At 38.4% G+C, this 25,163-nt stretch overlaps 1 protein-coding gene across 3 annotated transcripts in view; it reads left to right on the plus strand.

Moving 5' to 3' along the window:
* The window catches only part of COL25A1 (collagen, type XXV, alpha 1), a 358,759-nt gene that overhangs the window by 299,114 nt on the left and 34,482 nt on the right, over window positions 1-25,163 (plus strand). For 2 of the 3 annotated variants that reach the window (XM_012655108.1, XM_012655107.1), the window contains exons 19-27: window positions 6,389-6,451; window positions 8,256-8,324; window positions 9,126-9,170; window positions 10,700-10,744; window positions 11,810-11,887; window positions 17,268-17,291; window positions 17,921-17,965; window positions 21,779-21,823; window positions 24,334-24,414. In XM_012655108.1, coding sequence (XP_012510562.1) covers window positions 6,389-6,451; window positions 8,256-8,324; window positions 9,126-9,170; window positions 10,700-10,744; window positions 11,810-11,887; window positions 17,268-17,291; window positions 17,921-17,965; window positions 21,779-21,823; window positions 24,334-24,414 — 495 coding nt within the window. The remainder of the gene's footprint in view (window positions 1-6,388; window positions 6,452-8,255; window positions 8,325-9,125; window positions 9,171-10,699; window positions 10,745-11,809; window positions 11,888-17,267; window positions 17,292-17,920; window positions 17,966-21,778; window positions 21,824-24,333; window positions 24,415-25,163) is intronic. The other variant, XM_012655109.1, reaches the window with a different exon arrangement.

Raw genomic sequence — 25,163 nt, forward strand, 5'->3', positions numbered from 1 at the left:
ATATATTGTTTAGATTTTTCTGTTTGTCCCAAGAGTAAATCTGGTTTGGAGATTTCCAGAACCAATGGAAACAAAACAACATGAAACAATGAAAACAAAAATAACAGATGAAATCTGAATGTAACTGTCTCGGTAATGGAGAGGGGAACAGAAACTCCTCAGACACCCGTTCCTCTCCATTCTTCCTCTTCCTCTTGTCTTCCTCCCTCTCTCTTTCCCTCCCTGCATTCTTTCCCTATCCTTCTCGTCTTCCTTCTCTTCCTTCTTTTTTCTTTTCTGTCTCTTTTTAGCTGGGCACTCACTTTGCAAGCACTGACTGATTTTAAGATGGCGGTTGGTGGCCGTCACTCTTCAAACCCTTCCCCACGATCATCAGCGCCAGCTGAGCAAACCCAGTGGACTTTGTCATCCTGTTGTTCTCACTGATAACAAAAGTGAAACCCTAAAATGCTACCCAACTTGAGATGGTGCTGAGTAGATAGAAGGATGGAGAACGTGGAATGTATATAGATGACATGAGAGAAGAAACATTTATGTGATATTTTAGAGAAAAATAGATTAGAGTAACTCTGAAATAGTGCTCTTCTCAACTCATTCTTATGCCCTTCGCTGATGCCCTGGTATATTAGGAAAACTAGGTGTTTAAAATCTTTGCCTTTCCCCCATTTTTCTTAGACATTTTTGTTATTTTCTTTAAAAAGCACTAACAGATCATTAACGGTAAAAGGTTAATAGTTTCAGAAAATATTTCATTGTCTCCCCTTCGTTGGTAGAGCTATTTTACCTACTGTTTGCCTGTTTAAATCCACGTTTCTCTGATGACAACAGCCAGCACCTGCCCTTCCCGAGGGTCTCTGCTTTACATCCCATATTATTCCCAAAGCAGCTCCTTCAAGTTATGATTTGGATTTTCTAATTCAGGTAATTGCCTAGTAAAAAAAAAAGACAGGGGAGAAAAAAACCTTCTGGATTTATTTTTTCCTTTATTAAAAGTAATGTAAGAGCTTAATTCCATTATGGTTCAAGTTTCCTCCCCTACTTTGTCTCTTCAGACAAATAAGTGTGAATAATTCTCAATTTAGCATTTGCCTATTTCCCGTTGATTAAAGATTAAAAATGTAAAACAGCTAGGAGAGAATCATTATATAGTCTGATATAAATGGTTATTTCTCCTGTTTGTTGCCCTGAAAACTTATATAAGCTTGTTTTTCTGTAGTCTGATTACTCCAAAGATGATTTCCTAAAAATGTTTTGCTGCGTACTCCTACCTTTTCCCCCTGGCCCAGTCTCTTTCCTCCATCCTGGTTGACAAGAATTGTGACGAATTGTGACTACAGTACAATAGCCACTTGCTTACTTGTTTTATCACAAGAAAGTATTTCTATAACTTTAGGTTGTCATTATTGCCTTTTTCCTAGACATTTTAGGAGATTCTAGAACCTTTAAACTGTGTATCAGCCCTTCTCAAAGAAGTAGGCCTTTTTTAAAGGGTTAATTTATTTAGGGAAATTTAATAAGTTTGACCACTTTCTCCTTTTCCTTCCTTAAAGGAGGAAAATTCATTCTTAGGAAAACTGTCACATCTCTATCTTACACAGTTTGTATGTTTTAAACCTCTTTTGGTGTTGCAGTCCTAACTGCCCTGGAAAATAGATATTGCTCATAAAATAATGATATATTCACACGAGAAAATTTAGGGTTACTTCTTAAAAGAAGTTGAAGAAGTATTGAATGTAGCCCCAGGCAGGTTGAAAGTTGACAAGAAGTCTCCTTTTGTATTACCAATTAGGTTGCAGAGATTGTAATACTACTACTAATAATAAAAATATTAATGATAGCTAATATTTTCAAGCCTGTAAGATAAGGGAAATAATAATAACAAGCATATATTGCACACACTTTATTGGGAGAGTGCTAAGTGCTTTGCTGGCATTTTCTAATGTTAAGTCTTATCTAAGCCACCCCTCAACAGTGCCAGAATCTTCTATTATTTGGCACTCAGGACTCCAGCTTACAAAGTCAGCCTTTAACACAATTCTGCATTTTTGTACCAGCAGTTCTTGAACATTTTGGTTTCATAATCCCTTTATACTCTTAAAAATTAGGATTGAAAGAATTTTTATTTATGTAGGTTATATCTATTGACATTTCTGTATCAGAAATTAAAACTGAGAAATTTTTAAAAATCAATTACATGTTAAATAGTGTGTTTTATGAACTGTAATTGTTTTTTGTTAGAGACAAGATTTAAAAAGTTGAGCAAGAAAAGTGACGTTGTTATACTTTTTGGGGGAGATTTTGTCAAATCTCTTTAATGTCTGGCTTAGTAGAAAGTAACTGAATTTTCCTATCTGCTTCTACATTTAATATGTTGCAATCTATTGTTTTGGTTAAACTATATGAAGAAACACCAGCCTCATACAGATATTTAATTGGACAGAGGAAGGTTATTTTAATAGCCTATTCAGATAATGTTGATATTCTTCTTTGACCCTACCCCAAACTCCACACATGCTAGTTTCCTAGAGGTTAGGTGCAGTGTGGAATCTGGAACCATATAATGAATTTTTCATACTCTGTCCACTCAAGAGGGAATGAAAGTAAAAAAAGCAAATAATGTCTTTGTGTTATGAAAATAGTTTGACCTTAAAGACTCCCTGAAAAGGTCCAGGGATCCCCAGGGGGCCCAGAGCACACTTTGAGAGCCTCTGGTATAAGCTTAACAAGGTAAAAATCAGCCCAGCCAGCTCACAACTGCGAGTAGATATATCCACGCCTTGTGGACTTCAGCAATTGTTTTTGAAGCCTGAGAGAGAAAAGAGACCAATAATTATCTCTTCCCCATCCTGCCAAGATACAAAAAGGATGGAAATGTCTCTAAAGTGATTGAGAGCTCTGGAAGTAAATAAACATAAAACTGTGATCCGATCCTAAAGTTAAGTATGCCATTTTTCTCCTTGAAGAAATTGAAATAAAAAGTATGTCAGAATGTAGAGATATGGTAGATGTTTTCTTAGAGTGACATGATCAGGTATAACTAATCATACTCAAAGCCTTTAAAATTAGCCAATATTAATAGTGCTAACATTGTGAAGACTGTCCAATTATTGCTAATAAATAAGTAAAATAAAATAAATAAAAAATTAATAAATAAAATAAAAAATTTTCCCCTGAACATTCTGTTTAAAAAAAATTTCTATACACTTACTCAAGGGAATTTAATAATACGTTCTATTAAAAAAGGAAGAAAAAATACTTTTGTCTGGCAACTGAGATCACAAAGCCTCATTTGTTTGTGAATAATGCACTCGCATGTTTCATCTTTTTATAAACTAAACACTAACCTGAATAAGAAATGTGTTTTTGCAGCATTTACTGTTTTTTCTTCTCTTTTATTAGTATGTTTTAATGGTGCTTCTATTTGATTTGCTAAACAAACATGAGCTCATTTTATTTCTACTTGAAGATATGTAAACTTTCAATATATTAACTTGCATTGCATTTCCATGACACTGAGCTGTTACCAATGAAACACATTGACTTTAACACAGCATTTCTCTTGAAAGCGGGGAGGGAATATTTATTTATTTGTATATATAATTTTATTGGGAAAAATATTTTGCATGTTAACAAATGTATTCCTTCTAATTTTTTATTTATGAAATAAGAAGTTAAACTCTTTTACTAGAAGTAGAACAGTTATTGATTTCTCCAAATATGATTCAGATTTTCATTTTAGACCATTAAGAGATCTACCCAAAATTATATTTTCAGATTCTCCTTTCCATTAGGTGTAAGAGTGTGGGGTGGATAGAATAGAGAGTTACAGAAAGTTCACAAGCAATAAACCGAAAGCATTCATTCTCCACCCCCACTTTTTTTTTTCTTAAATCAGTCACATGAACACCAAAGCTAGAGATAAATCTGTTTGAGTTATAGATCAGTATGGTATGTTTTGTGGTGGTGATATCCTTTTGTCCCCCACCCAATACCCAAGGTTTTATGTAGCATATTTTGAAAGTTCACATGTTTGTAAAATATTTTATGACATTTTAGCTCATCTTCTAAAACATTCTCTCTGTTCCTTCCTTCTCTACTCCAAGTATCATGAAACAAAGGTTGAAATACCGCTGCCTTAAAAGAAATCAAATATATCAAATAACATTAACAACTGCTCCAGAAATAATCCAAGAGGGGGAAAAAAACAGGATATATGGGAATAGAGCCATTATGATTTTGGCTTTAAAATTTTGTCATAGATTTCAAGTAGTTAGACCCTTATATTGTGTGAACACCGGTCTCAGGTATTTTCTCACACCAAATATGCGGTGTCTTTTCCAACAGCAATTCTCTAACTCTCTGGTTCTCTGGCACCGTCCTATTCTGACACTAACTACCCTGCTTGGTACCAGACGCCACAGATCTAAGGGCTCAGTCTCGCAAGACTGACCTCAGTTCAGTCGCCAGTGACATGGACTGAGTCCCAAGGTTACCCACATTTCTGTCTCATTTGGCTGCCAATTCGGGGCTTCTCACAAATCAGGCTCGACAATTTGGTAGAACAACTCACAGAACTCAGAAAAAATGCTTTATTTACTATCATAGTTGATTATAAAGGATAAAGATGAACAGCCAGATGAAAAACTACATAGGGTGAAGTCTGAGACAGTCCCAAGCACAAGAGCCTCTGTCCCTGTGGAGTTGGACATCCCACCCTCCTGGCATATGGATGTGCTCTCCAACTCACAAGCCCTCCCATCCCTGTCGTTTGGGGGTTTTTATGGAGGTTCCGCTACCCAGGCATGATTGATTGCATCATTGGCCATTGGCAACTGAACTCAATCTCCAGCCTCTCTTCCCTCCGCAGAGGCTGGGAGGTGGGGCAGAAAGTTCCAACCTTCTTATCAACAGTTGGTTCCTCTGGCAACCAGTTCCCATCCTGAAGCTATCTAGGGGCTGATAAAAGTCCCCTCATTCACATAAACTCAGGTATGGTTGAAAGGGGTTGGTTATGAATAACAAAAGATGTTCCTTGGCCGGGCGTGGTGGCTCACACCTATAATCCTAGCACTCTGGGAGGCTGAGGCAGGAGGATTGTTTGAGCTCAGGAGTTCGAGACCAGCCTGAGCAAGAGCAAGACCCCGTCTCTACTAAAAATAGAAAGAAGAAATTAATTGGACAACTAAAAATATATAGAAAAAATTAGCCGGGCATGGTGGCGCATGCCTGTAGTCCCAGCTACTCAGGAGGCTGAGGCAGGAGGATCGCTCGAGCCCAGGACTTTGAGGTTGCTGTGAGCTAGGCTGACGCCACGGCACTCACTCTAGCCCGGGCAACAAAAGCGAGACTCTGTCTCAAAAAAAAAAAAAAAAAAAAAGATGTTCCTTATTCCTACCACCGAGAAAATTCCAAGGCTTTTAGGAGATCAGTGCCAGGAATTGGGGACCAAGACCAAATACGGTTTTTATTATACTAGCTGGGTGTATGACCAGGCAGTGCAGATAAGGTTTTGGAGGTGTGGCAAGGAGAGAGATTTTTCCTTTCATGCTGAACTTCCCTAAATCTCTTCCCTGGTCACATCCATTGTATCAGTTATCTCTTACTGCCTACCATATTACCCCAAAACTTAGTGACTTAAAATAACAAACATTATCTCCCAGTTTCTGAGGGACAGGGATTCAAGCACAGCACAGTGAGGCGCCCCTGGCTCAGTCTCTCAGGAGATCGCAGCGAGGCTGTCGTCTGGGACTGGTCTCCTCTGCGGACTCTGCAGAGGCGGGACACCTGCTCCCGAGCTCACGCATGTGCAGGTTGGCAGAACTCGGTCCTCACAGTGTGGGATTCTCCATAGGGCTGCACACAGCATGGCAGCTGGCCTCTGCCCTAGCCCGTGATCCAAGTCGGAGGGAACAAGAAAGGGCCCCCCAGATGGAAGCCACAGTCTTTTTACGACTTAGACTCGGAAGGGCTATCCCAGCACTCCTGCTGTTAGATGTGAGTCAGCAGAGCCAGGCCGCACTCAAGGGGAGGGGATTACACAAGGGCTTAAACCCCAGGGGGTGGGATCACCGAGGCCCATTGCAGGGGCTACCTGCCATATCCACCCAAACATGGTCTACCTTAACGCGGTAAGTGGTGAGAAAGGAGCTTGTAAAGACATTTATCCGATTAGTTTGTCACTTTCACTTTCTAAAGCTTCTCCAACATTTCGTTCAAAGTGTTTTCACTGATCAAAACCAATTCTGATTAATTTTATGGTCCGTAGCTGGATCTCAGCCAGAAGGCTGTATACAATCAAGGAAGTAAAATCATAGTAGAAGGAAACGAGTTTGGCTTTATCTATTGACTATCAAATGAATAATCATCTCATATGCCCATCTTTTTAAAGGGAGAACCAGGTTTCATTGGTCCTCAAGGAGAACCAGGCTTACCAGGGTTACCAGGAACAAAAGTAAGTGGAATCATTTTTTCTGAAATTTTTGTCTTCTATTTTTAGTTCATTGAAAGAAATGTGGAGTAACTGAGTTACTTAGGTGATCAGATATTTTTGCCTAAAAGAGAACAAAAGCAGCTGAATCCACCCATTACTGACACTTCCGATGGGACACTGTATTAAATAGAGTAAGGCAAAGTTAATTCCAGAAAGCGTTAGGCAAGGCAACAGGATAGTGGAATATATTAGTTCAGTTGTCCCCCAAATTGCTCCTAAACTGCTGTGACACTATTAGCCTCCCGACCACATGAAGAAGTGGGGGAATTCTGAGGAGCAGAGAGAGCGCTCATTAACTCCTGCCCCGCATCACCAATTTTAGGACATACTTGTAAATCAAACATTATTACTTTTCCCATTACTCCCTGTATTTCAAAGGCAAGTACTGATGTCATATAGATTCCTCAGTGCCTCATCCCAAAAGGCTCCACCCTGCATAACGTCTGCAGAAATATTCTGTAATGAAAACCATCTCATGATCTTCTACTTGGCAACCCCGGAAAGGACCCTACTAGCAAAATGTATATGTGGCCGTGGAAAAAAATACGTTGCCGTGAACAGCTAGGCTGTGGTTCTCTTTTCATGTGCCCAGTAAGACATGAAAAGCTACAGCTCTGATGCTGGAACTTTACTCATGACAGGCTCGTGAATCAAATAAGGGGAAAAATTACATCAAACTGCGTTCTTTCATTTTTAAACCGTAGCAGTCTTTGCCTCAATGTGTCTTGCGTTCACCAGAAATAAGCCAGGGATGATTTCCAAGTGTTAGAGAAATATGCTCATGGTCTGTTCTGACAGAAGAACACTCGTTTCCGCTGGTCAAGTGAAAATACTCTAATCCTAGTAGATGGAAACTATGTGTGGCCTAAGGCGCACTGAAACTCGGTGGAATTATGCAAAATTGTTGTTTTCTTAAGAAATTTCTTCCTCACGTGATGAGCTGTCAGGCTTATTAATAAAATATGAGGGATGCCTGTGTGAGCTGAGCAGATTCACACGAGAAGTGCCTTTCTGGAATGAGAAGAGGGAACGAGCGAGGGAACGATGGGCATTCCCTGTCACTGTGAGAACTGATGTGTTTATTCAGGACGCGGGCGCAGAGCCGGGTGAGGAAAGAAGGCAGCCGTGAGGACGCGGACAGTGACAGAGAGAGGGAGAATCCGTCAGTGTAGCGGAACCAGGCAGGGACCAGATCTGCAAATGTTTGTGGCATTTCGTTTGCTATATAAGGGAAGGTAGAAGAAACACAGGCAGTAGAGAGTGGAGTTCATCCCAAAATATCTTTTCTTTAGTTAACTGATTTTAAACTATTCTGCAGTTTCAAAAAAAGATCCAGATGTAGAACCGTAAAGTCAACATTAATTACTGTTATGAAGACCCTGGCGTGATTTTACCTTTATAACAGATAACTGCTCTGAACCCCGATAAAAGTAAGGAATGTACCATACCTGTTTCGTATTTCCACAAGAAGGGACATGGGTAGGAAATTCATTTTATTAACAATATTTTGAAGTTCATTGTCATTGGAATTGCCTACCTTCACATGAGTTCAATGTCAAAATGGAAAAGTCATTATTGTTTACAGATCAGGAATTGTTTTGATTATTAAATGAGGTAAATTCATGTTAAGAGGTGAATACAGTTCTGGGTAGTTGGTAAATACAAAGTAAGTCTCTGCTTTCTTTGATTTCATTCAACTCATTTATTAATCTACAAGGACCAGCCTGGGGGGCCTGCCACTTACCTGTTTTGCAATTTGTGACAGGGAGAACGTGGGGAGGCAGGGCCTCCTGGGAGAGGTGAGCGAGGGGAGCCTGGAGCCCCTGGACCAAAGGTCAGTTATTCTTACCTTGGAAAATAACAGTCTTTGATTTGGAAATGTGCACCACTTGCTTTAGAACATGGAAAACTAAAATTAAATTTCTCAACAAGTATAAAAATAGTCCAAATCACAGTTTATTGAAACGCACACCAGTTCGTTCTTTGCAAAAGAGATTTTAAAATTCAGCTTACTCTGTTTAATCCACTCTGTTTGGTGAGCAAATTTAATAGCACATCCAAACGTAAAGGGAGAAGTGCTATTGTATTAGCACGTTATCACTCAGCATGTATTAAAACTTACTGAGAAAATCTGTCGATAAATGCTGCATTCGTTTCTATGGTAACCGGACAGAGTGTAACACCTTGAAAATATTAGAGCTACGGATGTATTTGACTGTTCAACCTTTGTTCATCTAAACTTCCTGCAAACTAATGTGGTCACACTTTATTTTAATAACCCATCTTGGAGACAGAGGAAACGATTTACTCTCTGATGAAAAGGAAATTTATGCAAACACTGTTGAGCCTAATGAGAATTATTCACAGAGCTCTTCCCATCCGCTGATGGGAAGGAAGCCTTCAGAATGATAATGGAATGAAGGTTGGTGGGGAGACCAGAGAATGAACTAAAGTTATGGTGAGGACACTCATGTGTATGTTATAATAACCAACATTACATAGAGCCATATACTGAGGCAGTTAAAATAAAGTGTTTCCATTTTCTTCATTGATCTGAGTCACTGCTAATTTCTCTTTTCTGTTCTTATCTCCTCCGTCATTTTCTCTTTTTCATCTTCATGTTCTCCTACAATAGGGGAAACAAGGTGAATCAGGAGCTAGAGGCCCAAAGGGGTCAAAGGTCAGTAACCTGGTAACCATCTTAATGTAACGTGAGGCCTTCAAGGTCTGTGCTGTTTGCCTTTTCCCCAGAGAATCGTGTTTTAGATTAAACTCTTTTGCACACTGGGATCGCAATAGTTTCATCCCCGTGATAGCCCCAGACAATTGGTTTGTTTCATCTTGCTTCTTCTCGTGTATACTTGTGCTTCAAACTATGCTTTAAGAGAAGCTGTATTTCCTGTTTTATAAGAATAGCTTCTTTGGAAAAAAAAATAAGAACTTTACTTAATTTAAATTATATATTATATAATCTTATTTTTCACCCCCTAGCTATCTTTGTGATAAATGTTCAAATTATGCTTTGCTTTTAGGTTAGTAGACTCCCTACAGTGCATTAAAATTTTGCCACCAATTCAAATTCTTCCCTTTATCACGTTCTTTATACTATCTGCAATAGCGTATTACTGTCAGCAGAATCATAAAATGCTATTAGCTAATAAAATGCTATTAGCTAGTAATGTGGAAAAATGGGTGCCAAATGAAGAAAACAGAGAGCAGAGATTATGAATGCTCTATTCATAGGAAATTTAATTGTTATACTCAATGTTATTAGCATAATGTGGATGGGAAAAATTATAATCCTTTTTCCTGCTAGTCTTCATTGGTCCTTTCCCAGTTTATGTAGAAAGACATATAAAAATGCTTCAAAGTCCATATAGGAAAAGGCCTCTATACATTTAAGGCTGTTGGAAAGAACCTTTAAATCTGCACAGGTTCAAATCTCCTCCCCAAACTGTCAGTTTACACTTTTGAGAATTTCGAGGGCTTAGACTATTCCTACTGTCACTACAGGTGAGGTAATGACACCATAAATAAAACTTCAGATATTTTCATATTGCATTAGGGGAAAAAAAAAAAGAGAGAAAGAGGGCTGGGTTTGCTGTGGCCATGACCTTCAGCCCTGCCAGCCAGTTCCGCCGGCTGCTGTCCACTTCAGCACCGTGCGAGTTGAAATGCCTGCATCCCTGCAGAACGACCTTTCCTTAAATGCCCATCATCAGAGGGAGGCCGGGCCCATGACCCTTCTTTCCCAATTCTCCCTAGAATGAGCTCCCCGTCCCTCCCCTGTCCCAATTATCTATAGTTTCTTTCTCAGAGAACAGACAGCACAATAGCTTGGCTCTTTGTCCCTTTGCCCCAAATCGCTTCAAATAACAGGAAGAACATGCCTCGATCTGAAAGGTAAAAGCTTACTTTGGGTGCCATGGAAACCGCTTGCTTTGCGTTCGCAGATCCCACCTAGTGAGAGTTACTATATATTTTTGTTCCAAGATCCTCTATTATCTGAAAAAGGGACTTTAATTCCCTTCAAGCTGCATCTTAAAAAAGCATTTGCCATTTTGGTGGTGGATATTGTTGTTGTTTTCCACTTCAGAAGTTCTTGTTAAAAGTGCTGCTGTAAGGTACAAATACATCCTTAGACCTGGGAGATGTCTAGACTGTTGGCACCACCACTAATTGAGTTTTTTCTCTTTTCTTTGGGAAAAGGGTGACCGTGGAGACAAAGGGGACTCTGGAGCTCTGGGACCAAGGGTGAGTGAGCCTCTCTTCACACTCTGCGCCCCACAAGCCAGGTCTGAAGTGGTGTCTGTGCGGCTTCTCACAGGACATCTGGATAATTGCACCCAGAAATAGCACCGGCGGTAGACTGTAATTATTCCTGCTGTCCCTCACCTCGTTATTGTTATTTTAGTCACCAGGAACAGTGAGTGTGGGGATTCTAGCACACACAATAAGCTTCCTTGAGAAGAAAGTCTAAAGAACTCTTCCTGCCTACTTCCCCTCTGTTAAATGAGCAATGGCAAGCCCATCGCCATCCGCTCATAGAATTTTCCATTGTTCAGTGAACCCAGTTATAGAGAAAGCAATAACCCATGTGTTCAGAGCCTTTTTTTAAAAAAAAAAGGCAGGGAATTAGGACATGACTAATAGAAATTAAGTAGCAGATCTAATGAGGGTAGACTTCTTAAAGAGATATATACTCTCCTTTTTGCTATTTGATTTAATTTTCATGACATTTCTGTTGAGAAAGCTAAGTATTTCTACAGAACAATGTTCTATCTTTTTAAAGAATTAGGAAGCAATCTATTGAGGTATGGATGAGTAAAAAGAGGTGTTACTTTAATAAATATGTATAAAGCCAATAAAATTTTGCCAGTTACATGAGATTAGCCTATATTTTAGAATTTTCAGAAAACAGTTTCAAAGATTAAATCATATCTTGGCTGGGCTTGGAGGCTCATGCCTGTAATCTCGGCACTTTGGGAGGCCGAGATAGGATTGCTTGAGCCCAGGAGTTCAAAACTAGCCTGGGCAACATAGCGAGACCCTGTCTCTTTAAAAAAAAAAAAATTATATCTTTCTTAAAATCAGATTTCATATCTTTAACCTACCAGAGACAGGAAGTTAGAAGTGGTTTGCCTCCTTTGACATAAGGACAAAATCGGAACACAGTTATTTATTTATTCTAAAGCACAGTCGGGCCTTAGTAGGGAAGTAATGTCAAGGGAGCTGCAAGCTGCTATTTCTGTGTCTGGCACGTCCACTCTCTATGCTACTGTAAGTCCCATGACTTTGCCATGGTGGCTTTTGTTGCAGGGTCCACCTGGTCAAAAGGGGGATCAAGGAGCCACCGAGATCATAGACTACAACGGCAACCTCCACGAAGCCTTACAGGCAAGTCCCTGCGCCCCGCCCCGGCACGCAGACGGTGACACTGATGGGCCTCCACACCCCTGATCTCAGGGGCTCCACTGCTCTCCCTGTTTTCCTGACCCCATGCCCTTCTTTCTGCCCAGTTTATCTTCTTCATTTTCTGGCATTTTTCAACCCCTTCTTTTCTTTCCCTTCCACCTGCAGAGACACTTAAGCCATATCGGGTGTGACTCTTGTGACAGTTCGGCCAGCTTTGCCTCCTTGCTTGCACAGGGAGCCCGGCAAAGCAAGCAGGAGCTCTGTGGCCCTGGAGCTGCAGCTGCTCGGGTTCAAATCTCAGCTTTCCCGCTCACCAAATGTGTGACTAAGTCACTTCACTTCTCTGTGCCTCAGTTTTCCTGTTTATAAAACGAGGACAGTATTAATAGCAGTCGGTGTCTGCCTCATGGGGCTCTTGAGAGGAGGAAAGGGCTAAATACATATTAGACACTTCAAACAGCGCTGGACACGTAGCGAGCCCTCTCTAAGGATTTCTTATCGTCACTTCCCTTTGACTCTTTCCTTCCCATTAAGTAAAGACTAGACCATGTGGCTCGTCTCCACCACCTCTGCTTCTGATTCATTCTTTGGTGTAGACTCCTACGTTCTAGTCTCCATCACCATCATCATTCTGTCACAACTTCTCTTACAAAGGTCAACGGTGACCTCTGTGCCTCTATGTCAAGTCCATTGTGCTTATCACCCTTGCTTCTCTGTGACATTTACACCAAACCACTCTTTTTTCTTTTTCTTTTTTTTCGGTCTCTCTACCATCAACTTTCATTTCATTTCTCCTCTGATGGATCCACTCCATTTTGGTATTTCCAGTTTCTCTGTCCATCCCCTGATTTTTGGGATCCTCAAGTCTGTCATCTTTTCTTGGTTCGTTCACTCCCTCTGAGTGCTTCCATGCTATAGCGCCCAGTTCTTCCATCTGTGTCTGCCTTCGTCTGTCTAGGCGTGTTTCTACTATGGCAGCTCCATTTCCTTACCGACTTCCACCAATACACACAATTACACTGATTACCTTTCCCACTACCGAATGATTTCCTTTCTTAACGAACTACTTTCTGTTAGAGATGCCATGAATCTTTGAATCTGGAGGGATAGAAACTTGAGAGCCACTTAAAAACTATTCTTAATTCTTTCTTTATTCCATCTCACCAGGCGCTCCTACTTCCTTTCCAAAGTGTCTCTTGAGGCCGCCTATTCTTCCTTTCCACTAGGTCCACATCGAGTCCACTTCATGCCTGACATGGCAACAACCCCTGACCAACTCCTCCTCCCGTGGTGCCTCCCCGCCCTTCTCATCCATCTTGCGTATCACTCCCAGGTTTATTTTAATAAACTATCACTGCTTTGATGGCTCCAGTTTGCTCAGAAATCTAAATGACCCCCTATTGCCTACTGGACCAAGCTCAAACTTCTGCATCTTAAAGTCTCTATAATCTCACCCTTCCTATGCTCAATTTTTCATTTCTCTGCAGCACAGGGTTTCCCCTGGTGGGACCATTTTTATCATATCCACACAAACCTTTTCACCTGGGTTCATCCCATTCTTTTTCCCTCTCTTTCCCATCTAAATCCTAACCCTACAATCCACAGTTGCCACCCAAGCGAGTTCTTCCTCTTAATCCTTCAAACATTAGTAGTCAGGGTATGGTAGTTTAACGTCCATACTTGATTTTAGTCTTGCCTCTTACCAGATTGTAAGTTTCTTGGTGGCAGAAAACATGTGTTCTGCTTATATTGTCTGGGCCTGTAAATATTAAACAGTTATTGATTGAACAAGTTTGTTTAATTCATATGCACAGCCATTTTTCTGTTTGAGAACCAAATTACTGGTCTTAAATATTTCTCTACAATTTTGTACCTGGTTGAATCATTTTTTTCATCCTCATGATTTCACTGACCTCATCTAATTATGAAAGATCTATACTTCTATGGGTCCTTTGCTACAACTACCATCTTTAATTAGCATTTATTAAATAGTTTTTACAAAATCTGTGTTCAACTCAGCCTATTTTTCTGGTCTTTTCATTCTTTATTCTTTATCATCTGGGAAAATGTGAAGAGAAGCATGTTTACTGCTTGGAGAAACGTTGCTTGAACAGTATATTTGTCTGGTCAACAGCTTAAGTTATGTTCCTCAGTGTAAGTAGATTGGACATACACAGCAGCCTCTGGCTTATTGTCACGTTTTAGAACCAGTTTTCTAAATTGGGTTGATAACTTTTTCCCATGGGTTGATAACTACATACAGAAAGAGAGACAGAGACAGAGAACACAAAGTTTTGGTGTGCCTACTATGTTTTCAAAGTTCTTGCTTATGAAATATATGGACCCTTTTTTAAAACAATTTATTAGCAATGTTGTAAATTTCCATTAAACTACTTCCAATGGGACCATAATTGTTGCTACCACCTTTGAGAGGTATCTATTCTTTTGTCTTCCAAGAACTTCTCCAATGTTATTGGCCATTTTCTGCAAAATCGTGAATGAGTTTTTAAAGCATTCTTTGCATGCACAGAGTCTGGCATGAGGCAAGCTATTTTAGCCTAAAATGGAAATCTCTCTTTCAGTCTCCCAGCTACTAACTAGCTGAGTCCTTTTGGGAAAGTCACTTACTATATCTATACTTCATTGATCTTATCTGCAAAATGAATATGCTATTGGAATAGATTTTTCTATGAGTCCATGAAATCTAATATTATTCTCAGGGTTATTTTTAGGAACTTCTAAATACTTCTTATTGATGTGCTTAAAAGCGCTATACTTTTTTAAAAATGTGACACCTACGTCTTGATATGAAAAGATATATACTCTCAGTTTCTTTTTCTCACCTTGACTTCTGTATGACTATACAGCAGTCAGTGTCCATCATAGTCAGCTAGTTCATGCTCATGTCCCTACCTAAAAATTTATTTTTCTCATGGGGTTGTTAGGACAACTATATGTTGTGCTTATATATATTTTATAGTTATTTTTTTCAATTCAAAACTATTTATTCGTTTTCCTAACATAGTGCTCTAGTAGATTAAGAGTCCCTAATAAAACCAATTAAGTTAGATTGAGAAGAGGTGGTAGACATTCATTTTTCTAATTCTCCAACCAGTGATGGATATATATTTACAATTTTGTAGATTTCAGTTCATTATTGCCTCCTTTAAAACAATCTGCCAAAAAGAAAATGTAGGATAAATTAGATAAATAGGAGTATATTACAGTTATAATCATACCATTTGGGAAATATAAAATTTTACTATTGCCTCTATTGAAAATTGTTTTTTACATAAACATTGCCATAAGCTATTTGTTTTTATTTAAGGTGATTCAATTTCCATAATTAGCAGTAAAACCTCTGTTTCCTAACTCAAGCTTTTAAAAATTCTCATCACCATCTAAACTTAACCTGTGCTTTGTGTAAATCATGGGTGATTTTAAGTTTGCATCATTATAAGAAATGAAAGAACCTTTAATTCTAAAGAGAGTCATTATAAGCATCTCAGGGAATAAATAGTCTTTACCCAATTTACAGTTCGTGCCTCTCATTTCACATCACGTCTCACTAGAGAATGGCATGTCTTTCTCCATCACTACTAAAAATCATGGTTTTCAAACCAATGCTGGAGTTCAAGAGGGAACCCTGCTGAGTTTATGCAGCTTTAACTTAGGGGAGCCACACACAAGAAATCCAGAGTGAGCGGATATCTTTAGGGCTGCTCTGTGTGTCTGCACTCAGACGCTTCCAGATGGTGATCAAAACGGTGTGTTTGTGAAGTTAGCTTAGCTTGCTGTCGTTTAGATGGAACACTACACAATTTTCAGGTCTTACAAGCATAGTTATTCAACAAAATCATTTAAACCCCATCTGTTAGTTCAGTTACCATTAATAATATTCTTTTATTATGCAGCTCATTATAAAACATGTCATTATCCTCAAATTTTAAAAAAGTCAAACTAATTTGTGTTCAAGTGAAAAAATGAATTCATATATGGCACATGTTGGAAAAATTTCAGAGAGTTCAAATTTTAAACTCCCTTTCCTTTCTAAGGTTTTATGATTCTGCTTTCTAGTTAAAAAGTAATATGTAATTGGGAGGCAATGATAAAAAAATTATTTCTACTTTATAATTTTCTAAGAGCCCTATTTAAATGACTCATCTACACTATAAGAGTGAAAGAGTAGCTTTCTCATAACTATGAATCCAACTCTTGCTCTAGGTTAATCCCTTAAGAATGAAGTAAACGATACCTTACGTTATACAGATCTCATGGTATAAAATTCTGGGCCCTTTTTTTTATGTATATATAACCTCGTCCTCAGTTTGTGGCCATTTTGCTTTTTATCTTAGAAGCACTGGTTTTTTTTTCCTACTATGTTTCTCTGAAGCTATAATGACCATGACTGTTTATTTGATCATAAAATACAAACTTTAACCATTTGTATACATGCATAAATATGATATACTGTTTTCTAAAGAATGATGACACCATGTCACGAGAGAATCATTTGAAGTGAGATAATGGTAAGATTATTTTTTATAACAGTAATAAAAACAATAACAACAGCTTGAGTAATTGGAATGGAGTGGAAAACAAAAGGATAGTGTTAAACCATTACCCACAAGTTTACGTGTAATCAGATAATGTTTCTCTATGACCAGAGCCCCTTATGGAAAGTGTTCTCCCCTCTATGATTTCATAAAGTGGTTATAGGCCTTACAGAAATTTTGGCAGAGGACCTAGACTAGAAAATAGTAATACAAAAATATAACTCATGGATTACGGATCATGTTTAGAGATTCATACTTTGAGAGAGTATATTTTGTTATATTTCTCTAGCACTTTAAGAAACTGGATTAATTGTATATCAACTAATATCCTTAGTCATGGAAAATATACACACAAAAATGTCAATTTTAATGCCACAAATGAGCTATAGATTAAAAGAGAAAAAATATGCAGTTGAATATTTCCATTTTCTCTAAACGAAGTGCTCTCTAGACTAGAGCTTTTATCAATGGCAAAATTTCTCAGTTCACAACTATTCTGACAAACCTCTAATGGGCATTACTTTACTATATAATTTTTTTAATCAGGTGAATTAAAATTTTGACATTTTATTTTCTTCAACCATAGACTTTTAAAAATAAGATTCTAAAACTATTTTTTTTAAAAAAATCTTTACAACCGTACTGTGTTGAAGATAGGATAATATGTTCTTGGTGTCTTGTGAGTTCTTCGTAAGCCATCAGACTAGCCAAAACATATTCAAAAAGTTGATTGTTTCAGAAATGTGTTGTTGTACTTTGGCACACAAATAGATAACTCTGTCTTTGTCAATACATTTTCTCAACAGAGGATTACCACCTTAACTGTCACGGTAACTCCTATTGCATGGTTTCTGTGGTTTGTGATCTTGTGTTTGGTGTTGATGCATGCCAGTCAAAATGGTACTAATGTAGCAATTGCTTTTATCTGATATTTAATTTGGTGTGTTTTTGTGTTAATAACCTTTTACAACTTTTGCCCCTGTTGAGTCACTTTGTCTATTTAGTGAAAAAGTCATGCAACAAAGTTATTGTTAATTTTCTTTAAAGTCTTTGGCCTTATCTTAATGATATAGCTTTGTTCTTTAGAGCTTGGGAAATCAAAGCCCTGGGGTGGAGGGGCAAGGAGTGTTTCTAGAAACACAGGTAATATTCGTAAGCTAATTCATCCCGAGAAGGTGAATTTGGGGCTCAGCAGCAATTGTACATCGTCTACAGAATCAACCCAAAAGCATCTTCACCATTATTTTGACCTAAGATGTGTTGATATTTTAGTATATACATAGGTAGTTTTTATAATTATATAACCAGTGAAATTTGTCCCTATTACAAATCAATATTGGGAGATATCTTATTTTGATAGAAATAAGAGAAGTGTGTAATATGCTTGCTTATTATTTAAAGCATGAGTTTTAATACATGTACTTGCTACTTTTTAAAGTTGTACCTTTTCTTGATTTAGGGTCCCCCTGGACCTCCCGGACCTCAAGGACTACAAGGGCCAAAGGTTATTCTTTATTTACTTGCTTCCGTTTACCATATACAGTACAGAGAAACCCATGTTAAGCATGTGTGTTCTTGAAAATCAATGTTACAAAATGCTAGAGAAGCTGGGATCAGCAATATTGCTTCAGAGAGTGAAGAAAAAGAATTGAGGTTTAGACTGAAGGAGGAGGGAAAATTAGTAAAGAAGAAAGGAAAAGTAGAAAAGAAGGGAGAGAAATTAAATTTAGGGGAGGACATTGAGAAAAACAGAATATTAAACAAAAGAAAAACAAGTTCCATAGAACTTATAAATGTGAAAAAATATTAAATGTGCTATATGAAAAAAAGAAAATATTTAAATTGAGGAGGATTGAAGGAAATTTACTTTGACACTGAGAATGATCCTTCCAATTATTTTGTAATAAAAAGAACAACGGAAGCTTTAGCATGATGCATTCAGAAATGACAGTTTTAGGAATCATTTTTGAGTCTTTTTTTGGACACATTCCTTTATTACATATATTCAGACATTCTGCCATTTTAATCTTCTCTAATGAAACAAATTAACTACAAACAGCAGAAACCTAGCATTACTTGAGTCTATCTAAATTTTTTATTCTGTTAGCTTTATGCCTCCAAACTAAAGCTTAGTCATTCAGCAACGTTTGATCAATTAACACATGGCCAGTAATTCTGGCTTTTCAGAACTGAGCTACACGTGTTGAAATATGGCCTTCGTCATTGGATTCTTGTAGAAGAGTCAAGTGGTTTCGAAATTCATCTTTTGTTTGTGCTTCTTAAAGCAGTTTATTTGCTAAGTCTATCATAACACACATGCGCACATATCAGCTTTTGTACTCTTGTCTTTCTTGATACTTAAAAACAGAAACCTAGTACATAGAAAAATTTATTTTTCTATTATATAAAGGAATATAAAGTAAACTATTACTGAGGTCCTTGCCTATGTGAGATATGTTAATATTTAGAACATAGATCCCAATTTCAAACAGATTTCATGTATAACATTAATGTCAGGTGTAGGATTCTTATGTGTCTTTCTCCATCACATTCTGGTCTACCTAAGAGATGCTACACAACAAATGTTCCAGTCGGCCGGGCACAGTGGCTCACACCTATAATCCTAGCTCTCTGGGAGGCCGAGGCGGGCGGATCGTTTGAGCTCAGGAGTTCGAGACCAGCCTGAGCAAGAGCGAGACCCCGTCTCTACTAAAAATAGAAAGAAATTAATTGGACAACTAAAAATATATAGAAAAAAATTAGCCGGGCATGGTGGCGCATGCCTGTAGTCCCAGCTACTCGGGAGGCTGAGGCAGGAGGATCGCCTGAGCCCAGGAGTTTGAGGTTGCTGTGAGCTAGGATGACGCCACGGCACTCTAGCCCGGGCAGCACAGTGAGACTTTGTCTCAAAAAAAAAAAAAAAAAGTGTTCCAGTCACACACAGTCTTTATTCCTGGTAAGCACGGCTGCCTGGATCTCTGTTTTTTAATATCTTCATGAACTGGCCTGGACAACCTAGAAGGGTATCTGCAGGTTCCTTTGTCCTTTGTGTAGAGTCAACCAAGGTCTAAGTTCCTTGCTTCATCTCCTCACTTAACTAAGTCTCCAAAACCAAAGTCGTTCCCAAAGTTAAATACATTCCTCATTTCTCACAAACCTCAAAAGCTTCTAGAACTTTCCTCTATCTGTGGCCCAAAAACCTACAGAAGCCCAAAAGGTACCTATCCCTTGACTCAAAGAGGAAAAAGGACCACTTCACGCCAAAGTCTGTATTACTAAAACCTACATCCCCCTGGCTTTATAAACCAATTTCTATTCATTTGTTAATTCAGTTATTCAGTAAGTAATTGTTAGCCTCTCCTCTGAGAGAAGGACTAGTAACTGGTAAGGGTACTAGTAAGAGGTTTCAGCAAGGAGCTCACAGTCTAGCGAGGGAGATAAGGAAGTAAAGGCACGGTTATTGGCAAACAGAGTAAGTGTTTTGAGTAGCACATGCACTGTGTGTGTGCACGGGAAGTCTCCTCTAAGTCTTGGGAGTCAAGAAGGCTTTGAGTTGAAACTGAAAGGTGGGGAGAAGTTGGCCGATGAGTATCTCGCAAGTGGTGTGGAGGAGGGGGTTGGCCATTCTCCCTCTCCTCCTACCCTTGGCATCCTTTCCACTATCCCTCCCACGCCCACCCCACGACGGTCTTGTAATTGAGATCTTGTGTTAGCAGAGATAGCCCTCTATGCTTTCCACGATCTCTCCTTTAGAAGGTTGGGATAATCGGGGTGGGATGTGGCTACCACCAAGAGACAGCAAAATGTTGCCCGAGTCCAGTATAAAACTCATTCCAATCCCAGGACTCGGTCTCAGATTGCACAGGAACTTACTCCCTTAGCATGTCTCCTTCCTTTGTCAAACAAGAATTGTTTGATTTCTTAGACATCAGGTAATGCTTGCAAACCACATTTGAGGGGTGAAGGAAAAATGAATAGCTCATGAATTATGCTTTTCTTTTAAACACTTGTGAGTCACATTTTAAAGGGAAAAGCTTAGCAAAACGATCCTTATTGGACCCACAGTGCTGACAAGTATTCAGACTCTGAATGAAACGAGGGCTTGGCCAGGTGCATCCAACCTCAGCAGACTTGTTTGTGGCAAAGTAAACTTTCCTGCTACCACAGAGAACAGGAAATCTGAAATAAGAAAAGACCCTTTCCCCCACTTTTTTATTTCATTTACTTAGAACCACAAGATCATGCCTCCCTTAAACATGGGAAAGCTCAGATTTCACGCTGCAGCCCACAGCTCTTAAAGTTTTTACCAGGGCGAGGAGCGCACCCATTTCAGTGTCGTGGTTTATAGCATCACCAAACAAGCCTTTCTAGAAAACACAGCCCCAAGTCAGGTCCGCTGGAAATCAGTCTGTGGGGCAGTCCCCGGACACTCAGAAGAGCTGTTTTTACCGAGTTTCCACAGTGTGAGAATCAGGGATGCTTGTAATGGGAGCCACAGGAGCGACTCGTTGATACAAAATAATGTCACACCTGTCAAGGAATTTGTTCAGTACCTTTCAAAACTGAAAGGTGACTAAGCATTTGTTATTTGACTAAATCTCAGGCATATTGTATAATATAAATTTGTTTTTAAGGAACATCTTCAGTTTAAAAAAATACATTTGTGTATTTTGAGTTTGTCAAAAATTCTAATAAATAATAATAGGAATAGTAAATTTTAGCTCCTTCCCAGCACAGTATAGGAAACTGAATTAATCCAAAAGTAATTTCATGTGGATTAAGATGTTATCTGATTTATTATATCCTTTAATGAGGCATTTCTGGAAATAGCACACTCACAATCATGAATTTGTATCTACTGTTCAAACTGTGCCAATTAAAATATTCTTGTAAATTCATGAGGCTCTGCGTTTTGTTTTTTCTTGGGTTAACTGTTATGTTTTTCTTTTTTCTGAAATTGGAAAATGCGAGAAACCATTCAGATGGAGAAAAAAATTAACTGAGGCATATAGGCTGTTGCTATAGGATGTGGTCAGCCGTCAAATTATCTCTGCCAGTTCTTTACCATATTTTTCAGCTGCATCTCTCATGGAGAAGAAAGTGAAAACGCTGCATCTAAGCTAAATATGAGTATTATACATAATCCTCAAGGAAGATTATTATTTCACTTAGTTTAGATATGTGCTATAGTAGAGTGTCCTTGAGTTACCATGCGTCTGCTGAAAGTCAAATTGTACTGTTAGCCAACTAGCATCATTTTTTATTTAGTGTAATAAAATGATAAATGGAGACAAGCCATCACTTTTTATCTTAACAGGGAGAGCAAGGATCTCCAGGAATGCCAGGAGTTGATGGCGAGCAGGTAATTTTTAAAGATATGTACCATATTTAAAGCATCATTATGGATCACTACTTTTATTAGGCTCAAAGCCCAAAAGTCATGAGTGTTGATATAGGATATCCTCTCTTTTTTCCCCACCATCTGTTCTAGAAGTTACATTAACTCTAAAAAGGAGTTGGTTTTAAATTAAGCATTTGTTTTGTTTGCAGAATCATTCAAGCTTTAGGATGCTTTAGTTTTATTCTTAATGCTCCCTGCCAAACTATCCGTGACTCCTCTTCAAATTTTTAATAGACTTACAAGATCATTACCAATTTAATAAGAATAGCCTAATTTTTGTCAGTAAATACAGATAATTCAGGATTAAAATGAATGACTATAGTTTCCACAAAATTAGATATTGCTTGTATGTGTTATTTTGACAATGTTTTCTTTTCCCAAATAAAGATTATACCTAATTTCCTAGATCCTTAGAAAAGGTAGAAACAGGTGAGGCACTTGTGGCTTTGCAGAGTTTGGCTGTTTCTCCAAGGGTTTGACCTGAAACAGAGGTTGGCAAACTTTAATAAAGGGCCAGGTGGCAAATGTTTTAGGCTTTGCAGGCCATGGACAGTGTCTATCTCAAATTCTTTTTTTAATATCCCTTTAAAATTTTTAAAAACATTCAGCCTGTGCAAAAGCAATCCCTGGGCTGGGTTTGGCCCATGAGCCGTGGTTTAACCCTTGCCCTAAAAGAATATGGCCAGGAGAACCTGGGCCGTGTTCAGAACACAGAATGGAATCACCAGGGTTAGTTTCGAGCTCTGTAGTGTTTTCTGGGTTTCCATCACTTACCCAAGAAACAGCTAAAATCAAGGAAATCATAAGAAATTAAGGGGATTCCTCATACAGTTAGTGAACATATATTCCTCAGGAGAAAGTATTAGATAAGAATATTAAGTTTAGGAGAATTATTTTTAATATTAGAGCCGTATATTGAAATCACATGTCACATCAAATAAATATGATAAAAAAGAAAGATACTTCAGATGGTTTTCTACATCAGAGATCACTTAGAATTTTAAAATCCGGCTATATTACCTTTTTCACTGTTGGTCTATGTCATTGATTTGACCTGCATAAGGCCATACTACATGGCTGCTGCGCATACAAGAGCTGAATTTTTCCATAGGCTTTACAAGCTCTCCTTCTGCCGCTCAGTCCAGTGGGCTGACCAGGCTGCTGCTCCCCGTCACTAGACTCCTAAACCTAACGACGGTGTGATTCCACCCGTTCATTCAGGCACCCACCCAGTGAGTGATTCTGAAATAGGTGCTATGAAATAAGTATAATTAACAGGAAAGGACTCAATCCTTCTCCTGAGTCATTTTTAATATAGAAAATATGGACAGGTTCGTGCAGCCCGAGGGCCCCTTATCATAATAACTATGATCATCTCTGCTGAAGAACAGGCCACTGGCCATACTGCAGTAAGGTCGCTAGGATGAAAATGCTTAACAATATAAATTAATTTAGGTGTTAGTCTTATAAAATTCAGATTTGTTAACACTCAAAAGACACATTTATCTATTTCCTCACTATAAAAGGAGAATAAAAATAACATTCTGGCTCACCTCATAGAGATGTCATGAGAACAAAATAAGAACGCTGAAAAAACTGAAGTATTTTTAAGCATCCGTTGAGCAGTAGTGGGCAGTAAATGATTTACCCATCTGTAGACTGGACCACTGAGCACTGACGGTGACGGAACTTCTGCCTGCAGTTGAGGGGGACCTACAGTGGCTGGAGATGGGAGAAATCTGTTTGGACCTTTGTTGTTATAGCACTGGGACCTCATTTAAAATGTATAACATACTGTTGAGAATTAAATCTATTAAGTTTTCAGGGAGAGATGAGATAAAATTAGTTGCTAGCCAAAAGTATGAAATCAGGAGAAATGACATCAAAATCTAAGTTTACACTTTTCATATTTAAATGGCTTAATAGAACTTAATCCCATTACCAGGGGAAATGGTATTGATTGCATGTTGAAGGTGGCAATAAGAAATAACTCTACCTAAAAATCGGCTGGGGGTGGTGGCTTACACCTGTAATCCTAGCACTCTGGGAGGCCAAGGTAGGAGGATCTCTTGAGCTCAGGAGTTTGAGATCAGCCTGAGCAAGAGTGAGACTCCATCTCTACTAAAAATAGAAAAAATTAGCCGGGCACAGTGGCACATGCCTGTAGTCCCAGCTACTCGGGAGGCTGAGGCAGAAGGATCACTTGAGCCCAGGAGTTCAAGGTTGCTATGAGCTAGGCTGACATCATGGCACTCTAGCCCGGGTGACAGAGTAAGACTCTGTGTCAAAAAAAAAAAAAAAAAAAAGAAGAAGAAGGAAAGAACTCTACCTAAAAATGAACTCTACCTAAAAAAAGAATTATCTCAGTGTAGGACCAACCTGTTGACAAAATTGATCTGGAATTCTATTTCCCCTAGGTTGTAACTATCAGGGTCACTATGCTTCTTACATGCAAACCCTGTCATTTGCAGGGACTCAAAGGCTCAAAGGGAGACACGGGGGACCCAGGTACGCCAGGTGAAAAAGGAGGAATTGGACTTCCTGGATTACCGGTATGTTTATACTTTTTATATGTTCCTATTAAGATAAATTAAACCATCAGAAGAAGAGTTATATTATTAGCTACAATCTCATCTAGTGGTTCATCTAATATTTTTTTATTTTGAAATATTTGAGGTCATTATTATTAATTACTCCAACTGGGGGACTAAAATTTTAAAGCATGTAACCAAATAAATTATAAAGTAAACTTTCATGTATTCCTGAATTATTTTCACTAGAAGATAGTAAGATTAATATGGTTGGCCACTTTAATTTAGTATGCATAGGATAGTGGTAACTCATTATTATAAAATAAACCATAATAAAGAAATAAAGGGGACGGGTATATGCACACACAAAGAGTGCAATGCGCACCACCCGAAGGATGGACATATTTGAAACTCGGACTTGGGGTGGGGGGGCAAGGGCAACATACGTAACCTAAACATCTGTACCCCCATAATATGCTGAAATAAAAAAAAAGAAATAAAGCCAAAAATATATAAAACAATTAAAAAACAAATTACTCTGAAAAGTGCTCTCTTTGTGTGCATAATACTATGGGATGGTGTTTTTATGGTTTTCCCCCATAATTTTTACTGAGAATTTGGAGAGGAAAATGTAGAAATTGTAAAAAAAAAAAAAAAAAAAAAGTAGTAAACTTCATTGCCTTGTATCTTTTTTTAAGCAAGGAAGTATATAAATGTCAGTAAAAACGAAGTTAAAAGACTTGCCTTTGCTATTTAAAATGAGCATCACC

The sequence above is a fragment of the Propithecus coquereli genome, unplaced genomic scaffold, assembly GCF_000956105.1.
Source record: "Propithecus coquereli isolate 6110/MARCELLA unplaced genomic scaffold, Pcoq_1.0 Scaffold46, whole genome shotgun sequence".
NCBI classification, from domain to species: domain Eukaryota; kingdom Metazoa; phylum Chordata; class Mammalia; order Primates; family Indriidae; genus Propithecus; species Propithecus coquereli.